General features: G+C 38.2%; 3 protein-coding genes across 3 annotated transcripts in view; 2 read left to right on the forward strand and 1 right to left on the reverse strand.

The window, feature by feature from the left end:
* Positions 1 to 28: 28 nt before the first annotated feature.
* LOC111446770 (exopolygalacturonase-like) lies at positions 29 to 1661 on the reverse strand. Its single transcript, XM_023085722.1, has 5 exons — positions 1458 to 1661; positions 1069 to 1383; positions 698 to 987; positions 385 to 610; positions 29 to 300 (listed from the first exon to the last, which is right to left on the reverse strand). Exons 1-5 carry the CDS (start codon positions 1659 to 1661, stop codon positions 64 to 66), a joined length of 1272 nt encoding a protein of 423 aa, XP_022941490.1. The 3' UTR covers positions 29 to 63.
* Positions 1662 to 3392: 1731 nt separating this feature from the next.
* LOC111446779 (pectinesterase-like) lies at positions 3393 to 5177 on the forward strand. The gene is made up of 2 exons (XM_023085732.1): positions 3393 to 4386; positions 4464 to 5177. Exons 1-2 carry the CDS (start codon positions 3393 to 3395, stop codon positions 5159 to 5161), a joined length of 1692 nt encoding a protein of 563 aa, XP_022941500.1. The 3' UTR covers positions 5162 to 5177.
* A 1961-nt stretch (positions 5178 to 7138) lies between these two features.
* LOC111452593 (probable pectinesterase/pectinesterase inhibitor 21) overlaps positions 7139 to 8044 on the forward strand; it is a 1533-nt gene continuing 627 nt past the window's right edge. The window contains exon 1 of the mRNA XM_023093396.1: positions 7139 to 8011. Within this exon, the coding sequence (XP_022949164.1) occupies positions 7139 to 8011 (873 nt within the window). The remainder of the gene's footprint in view (positions 8012 to 8044) is intronic.

Below are 8044 nucleotides of genomic sequence, written 5' to 3' on the forward strand. Positions count from 1 at the left end.
AAAAAAAAAAAAAAAAAAAAAAAAAGCAAAAAAGAAGCTTCAACTGCAGCTCTCAGACTATGATCACTTGCAGGGGGCTGGAAATTGCAGACCTCTATAGCCTACTTTTGCATTTGTACAATCTGACCTAAACGGCAACGCCTTGTCGTTCGGACGCCCACTGTACTTTAGATTTACGTTGGACATCTCAATGTTTTGGCATGGGAACCGCTTGCTGCATACCAGTTTAACTGCTACTGGAGAGATTGTTGTTCCTTTTATATTCACGAAATGAACATCGCTGATTCGGACTCGTGATGGCTGCATTGTACCCGATAAAATCACGTTAGAATCGGGTTAAGTTTGATTGAGAAACGAAAGACGAAAACAAAAATAATAACGAACCGGCTTTTTGCAAACTTTTGAGCAGCTGTACTGTTGGTCGATGATGATCGGATTCTTCACATTGATCAAATTGATGTCTTGGAATAGTATGCCTACTGCTGCACTCGGGGGCGAGTCTGCCCATGTTTTGATTCTAAGCCCGTTGTCGGTGTTAATTAACGTGCAGTTCCTAACGATAATACCCCGCACGTCCTCCTCATTTGGGTACTTCCCAAGGCTACCAATACTGTCATAGTAGAACCCTCGTTGATCATCACGTCGTATGCAATATTACATAGCTAAACAAGAACACAAACACGTTTTTTTTTATTACCTGATACCGTGTCCTGGCCCGCATTTTATTTGGGTGATAACAACATTCATCGATCCTCTACCGACAGAGATACAGTCGTCACCTGTAGCAATGATAGATTTTGTAATTCTCACATTAGTGGAGCGACTAAGATGTATACCATCAGTGTTCGGACTATCATCTGGTGCGATCAGGTGTAGCTTTCGAACCCTAATATTTTCGGAATTCGTGATGAACATGTGATTCCCTTTACTGTTAAGGGAAGTGAGGCCTTTCACGAGTCCGTGTCGGATGCCATTGAGTTTAAAACTCTAAGAACGAAGAACGAGGAAAGAATGAGACGGTGAATAATTGACATGACAAAAAAAAAAAAAAAACATGTTTGTCCTTACAACTGGGAGCTTCTGACAATTTTGATTCACATGGCAATCATTGTACTTCCAAACCTTACTACCTTGTCCATCCAATGTACCTCGTCCAGTCACTATCAAACCATTGATTTTCTCGAACAATATCCATTCAGCTGAGACGTATTCGCTGACGTCAACGCCGCCTTTCAACGTGGCATCAATTTGAACGACAATTGGTTCAGTGTTCCGACAAGGCCCAGCGAAGACGATTTGATTGATCAAAAACACACCACTGGGAATAACAACTCTAGCCGGTTGCTTGGAGCGACAAGCGGCAACCCATGTCTTCATGAAATTCTACCAAAAAAGACATCATTAAACGACAACGATGACAACGACAACGATGGTAACAAAACATGCTTAACAATTACTTGAGTGTTGTCTTTAGTGCCACCGAGTTTGGCACCGAAACTAAGCACGTTAAACACGGCTTCCTTTCGATGTGTAATACTGTTTAGACTAATTGATGAAAAGGGGTCGGGCGTGCTCGGTCCAATGAGCGCCTTTGCCTTGGCAGCAACGAATGATGCTAAGAACAACCCGAGAAGGACGGGTAGTTTCGAAGAAGAATTCATTGAAGCTCACCCTTATTGGGTTTATTTATTTTATCATCAAGAAGCCTCCAAATGGAGGCTAAGAAATAGAATTGGAATGATGTTGTGTTTACATGTTGGGTTATTTTATAGGTTGTTTGAAGGGGAAGGGCTTAAAATTAGTGAATTTTTTCCCTTTAATTTAGGCATTTCTACTTGAAAAACTAAATTGGTGGCCATTTTCAAGCTTCACCAAACATCAAAAACTACTTTGTTTACGTTTGTTTCTTGTTTTGTTTCATTATGTGTTGATATCCATATTGTTTAGTATCATTTGTCCTAGTTCGTGCTCTCCTAAATTTTTTAAGACATCATCCAACATAAGATTGAACTATCGAAAATGATAGTGAAATAATATACATTTTTATAAACAAAGAGTTGTCCCCTAAACTTTACGGTTAGGACATTTCTATTTTCTTAGCCTAGTCTGTGACCTTTCTCTTGACCCATTTACAAGTTCATAACCACACTAGGGTTTACATGGTCGGGGTTGGATTGAGAAATTTTTTTGGACCAGCCCTCTCTATTTAAGTTGGGTTGTCGGAAATATCGACGATTCTTGAGAATTGATTACCTTAAAGGTAAGGAAAATATAAGAATAGATCACGAAATTAAAAAACAACTCTCTACAGGTTGGGTTGTCGAAAATATCGACCAATTGATTACAAAAATGAACTATACCTAACGAAATAAAGAAAATATAAAAATATTTATAGGACTAGAGTTGAACTTGTGCGAGAGTAATTCTAGAGAAGCTGGTTTACCAATTTGGAAGGGAAGTATGGTAGGACAAAAAATTGAATCGAATCAATTCGGGTTCAGAAAAATTAACCCAACTCAACTCGAAATGATAACCCAACCCAACTGAACCCCTATAATTCGAGTTGGGTTGGTCCGAGTTGTTAGATTGAATGTACACCCCTAATGAATAGTTGGCGATGGGTCAACCACCCTTCGTGGAGGTTGAGTCGTTATTATAGGTTGTGGCTGACTCGGAGCAACCCGTCTCCTCCTCGGTCGACCATAGTATTCTTCTATGATGGCAAAACCTTCCAAGCTTATCTTAGTGAGATCCTTACGAGTTGCCATGACACTGTACTTAAGTCGAGGCTCGATTCAATACCCTATGATACTTAAGTAGTGGTTACATCAATATTGTTTTTACCTTTGTCGAGTGGTCGAGTTTTTTTAAAAAAATAAAATTTTAATTTTAATAGAAAATAGTAAAATTCATTTAATGATCATTATTAAAATTTATTTATTACAACAAAGCCTTTGGACTTATTTACTAATAAATTGTATTTTTACCTTTAAATCGCCAATTTTTATATCAATTTTAGCTTGGTTAACTAACTTCTAATTAAATAATTAATAATTACTCAAAAAATGGGTTAATTTAAATAATTAACTTTACCACAAACCTAGCCAAAATTAACTAAATTAATCCTAACTTTAGAAAAGATGAGCTAAATTAAGATACAAAAATTTTATTTAAGAAATAGAGTGAAAATGATTGGTTCAGAATGCTCCAACTTTAACAATATTTACTTTAATTTTGGAATTCGGTTAAAATTTTCTCATATAAAAACAGGTCATTTGCTGAACTAAAGCAATCAAGGCAGCAACTTCTCATCTTCTATTAGCCAACGAAACAAAACAAAAAAAAAAAGCAAAAAAAAAAAAAAAACAGCTCGAGATTTGTAGCGAAGAATCATGGCGTATGACGGCGGTGGTTGCAAGAACAATAAAGCTGCCCTGGTTGGGTTGTTGTCTCTGTTTTTGGTTGCCTTGGTTAATGGTGTAAGTGGAGCAGGAGAGGACTCTGGGTCCTCCAATGTTGCCATTAAGACTCTATGTGAGCCCACTAAGTACCGTGAAACTTGTGAAGAAGCCCTGGTGAAATCCAATGTTGACTCAAAAGACCCACGTGAGTTGATCAAGGCAGGGTTCCATTTTGCTATTGAGCAGCTCAAAGCGGCAATTGCAAATTCCCCCACTTTGAAACAAGCCACCACTGACCCCATGGCGAAGGAAGCCATTGATACTTGTGACGAGCTCATGGATTATGCAATTGATGATCTTTTAACTACGTTTGATCAAATCACTGATAGTTTTAGTTTAAATAGGGTGGATAATTATCTTAAGAATCTTAGGATTTGGTTGAGTGGTGCGTTGACATATCAAGAAACTTGTTTGGATGCTTTCGAGAATGTTACTGGCGATACTGGTGAGAAGATGGCAAATTTGTTGAAGACGTCAAAAGAAATGACTGCTAATGGACTTGTGATGGTGGGTGAGGTTACATCTCTTGTGAGCTCTTTGTGGAAGGCGCTTGGGCTGCCAGAAACAGGGCGACAACTCCGAGGAGAAGAACCCGATGAAGAAGATGAAGGGGAAGAGCCATCTTGGGTCAATGACAGGCGAGGGCTACTCCAACACACTGGTGCCAAGATCAGGGCGAATGTGGTGGTGGCTAAAGACGGAAGTGGAAAGTACAAGACAATAACTCAAGCCCTTCAAGATGTCCCAAGGAAGAGCAATAAAACCTTTGTGATTTATGTGAAGGAAGGAGTTTACCAAGAGCAAGTAATGGTGGACAAAACAATGACCTGGGTCATGATGATTGGAGATGGCCCTACCAAGACCAAGATCACTGGTAGAAAGAACTTCAAGGACGGAACAAACACATTCCAAACCGCTACATTTGGTAAGTTACCATATAGTTTTTATCATATTCATACGAATTCAAAAAGTGAATTTAACATCATTTCATATTCTTAACAGCGGCGGTCGGAACCAACTTCATCGGAAAAGACTTGTGGTTCGAGAATTCAGCTGGGCCTGAGAAACACCAGGCTGTGGCACTCCGAGTTCAATCAGACATGTCAATCTTCTACAATTGTAGAATGGACGGCTATCAAGATACTCTCTACACCCATGCTCATCGTCAATTCTTTCGAGATTGCACCATCACTGGTACCATTGATTTCATCTTTGGCAATGCTGCTGTTGTCTTACAGAACTGTAAGATCTTCGTGAGGAAGCCAATGGAGAATCAAAAATGCATCGTCACTGCCCAAGGTCGGACCGATAGGAAAGAGCCCACTGGTATCGTCCTCCAAAACTGCGCCATCTCTTCTGACCCTGGCTTCTTCCCCGTTCGCCATGTCTTCAAGACCTACCTTGGCCGCCCATGGAAGCAGTATTCAAGAACCATCATCATGCAATGCCAAATCGACGACTTGATCCAGCCTGAAGGGTGGCTTCCATGGGAGGGCGATTTTGCTCTCAGGACTTTGTTTTACACAGAGTATGATAACAGAGGACCTGGTGCAGCAAAACAAAATCGAGTTAAGTGGAGGGGAATTAAACAAATCACACCGAAGCATGCCATTGATTTCACCCCTGGGTTGTTTATTCGTGGTAATCCTTGGATTAGGCGCACTGGAGTTCCGTACTATTCGGGCATGGCAACGATCTAAAACCAAGGGAATAGAACTCCTACATTAATTTTGCTCATTTTAAGATTTTGAATAAAACGATTCTTTTTCTCTTTTTGTTAGTAAGATATTTAATTTTTAAATTTTAATATGCAAGAGTTTAAAATATGTTATAATTTTTTTAAAATAAAATTATTTTGTTGGAGAGACTAAATTATTATACCGATTAAATTGTCATGCACTACTGATCATCATGACAAAGATTAAAGGTCCCATTATCGATCCTAAACATTGTAGTGATGAAAAATCAGCGGCGTTAATCAATCATTTTAAATCATCTAATTTACTCAAACGAGCAATTATAAGCAATGTTAAGAATCATTTTGAATAATCTAATTTACTCAAACGAGCAATTTTCAATTGTAATAGAAAAAAATAAAATTCATCTAAGGTTCATTTTTGTTTGATCTTTATTAAAATTTATTCATTAGTTCAAAACCTTTAAATTTATTTAGTAAAAGTTGTATTTTTACCTTAATTAAGAAAACGGATTACAAATTTTTATATTAATCTTTGGTACCGAGATTGCACAATCTCTGGTACCCCATGCTCACTGTCAATTCTATTGAGATTGCACAATCTCCGGTACCTGATTTCATCTTTGGCAATGCTTTTGTCTACAGCAGTAAGTCTTAGTAATGCCAAAGACTCGATCCATCCTCAAAGTTGGATGCTATAGAGTGATGATTCTACTCTCAAGACTAAATCATTATACAGATTAAATTGTTATACACTACAAGTTTGGATTCCACATAAGCGATATTCGATTGGCGAAGACAAACTTCGCCTAAGGTCCGACGAAGCCACAAAGCTGGAGTGAAAAATATATATGGGGCTTGATTCCCCTTAGGGCTAGTCGTGAGCGTGTCAAAATCACGATGCCACACGGTAAAAAATGTAGGACCGTGACACTGAGCAGAGTTCCTTCCTTTCAAACAATGCCAGTATTTGGATATAGTAGCCACATGATTGCCCCCCAAAATCTATAACAATTTTTTAGAGAATGACTATGTTTGTGTCAGTGTCGCGTGAAACTTGAGGGAACGAGATTGCTAGTCTTGGAAGCAGCTGATCAGCTAGATCGACTAGGAAACAAGAAAGCACGTGGGACAATTGCAATGGCAAGGTAAATTTTCTTACATCTAATCGAAGTTATTTAAGTTCATGACCTTTCATAAATGCTTTAAACCTATCTTTGGAGTAGAAGAATCACTAGAATATTGAACAAAAAGTCAACCTATCTAATTGTCATTCTTTCGGACTTACAAACATCTTAGTTACCACGGCATGTTCAAATTAATTTTTATTTTGAAGAAGAAAAAACATCAATTTTTTTAGTTTGATCATATGGGGTTTTGAATCTCTTGACCACATGATCCAAATTATATATATCTAAATTGGTTAAACTCAACAATATTAACTTTTTAAACAAAAAGAATAGCTCCCAAATGGCGCAATCATTTTTGTTGCATCTTTATTAAAATTTATTTATCACTCCAAAACCTTCAGATTTATGAGTTGTATTTTTTACTGATCACAAATTTTTATATTAATCTAATATGAGCTAATGAACTTCCCCTCAATAACAAAGAATTACTTATAATAAGAAAAAAAAACTTAATTAAAATATGTAGCATAATCAACTAAGATTTTGAATACAAGATTACCAAAAATTAACTAAATTAACCTAAATTTATAGTAAAAATTAGCTAAATTTAGATACGAAAATTTAATTTAAGAAAAAAAAAAAAGTAAAAATGATTGGTCTAGAGTGCTCCTAACTCTAACGATATTTACTTCAATTTAGAAATTCTGTTAAAATTTTCTCATATAAAAACAGGTCATTTGTTGAACAGAAAGAAATCAAGACAGCAACTTCCTATCTTCTATTACCCAAGAAAACAAAACAAAAAAAAAAAAGAAAAAAAAGAAAAAAGAAAACAGCTTGAGAGAAGAAACATGGCGTATGACGGCGGTGGATGCAAGAACAATAAGGCTGCCCTGGTTGGGTTGTTGTCTCTGTTTTTTGTTGCCTTGGTTAACGGTGTAAGTGGCGCAGGAGAGGAACCTGGCTCCTCTAATGCTGCCATTAAGACTCTATGTGAGCCCACTACTTATCGTGAAACTTGCGAAGAAGTCCTGGTGAAGTCCAATGTTGACTCAAAAGACCCACGTGAGTTGGTCAAGGCAGGGTTCCATTTTGCTATTGAGCAGCTCAAAGCGGCCATTGCAAATTCCCCCACTTTGAAACAAGCCGCCACTGACCCCATGGCGCAAAAAGCAGTTGATGCTTGCGACGAGCTCATGGATTATGCAATTGATGATCTTTTAACTTCCTTTGATAAAATCACCGATAGTTTTGATGTACACAGAGTGAATGCTTATCTTGAGAACCTTAGGATTTGGTTGAGCGCTGCATTGACATATCAAGAAACTTGTTTGGATGGTTTCGAGAATGTTCCTGGCGATACTGGTGAAAAGATGAAGAATTTGTTGAAGACGTCAAGAGAAATGACCGCCAATGGACTTGTGATGGTGGGTGAGGTTACATCCCTTGTGAGCACTTTGTGGGAGAAGTTGGGACTGCTGCCACAATCGGGGCGACAACTTCGAACGGAGGAATCCAATGAATACCAAGAGGGAGAGCCATCTTGGGTGAGCGACAGGCGAGGGCTACTCGAGGCCACTGGAGCTAACATCAAGGCGAATGTGGTGGTGGCTAAAGACGGAAGTGGAAAGTACAAGACAATAACTGAAGCCCTTAAAGAGGTACCATTGAAGAGCAATACAACCTTTGTGATTTATGTGAAGGAAGGAGTTTATGAAGAGCAAGTGTTGGTGGACAAAAAAATGACCTATGTCATG

The sequence above is a fragment of the Cucurbita moschata genome, unplaced genomic scaffold (assembly GCF_002738365.1).
Source record: "Cucurbita moschata cultivar Rifu unplaced genomic scaffold, Cmos_1.0 Cmo_Scf00001, whole genome shotgun sequence".
NCBI classification, from domain to species: Eukaryota; Viridiplantae; Streptophyta; class Magnoliopsida; order Cucurbitales; family Cucurbitaceae; genus Cucurbita; species Cucurbita moschata.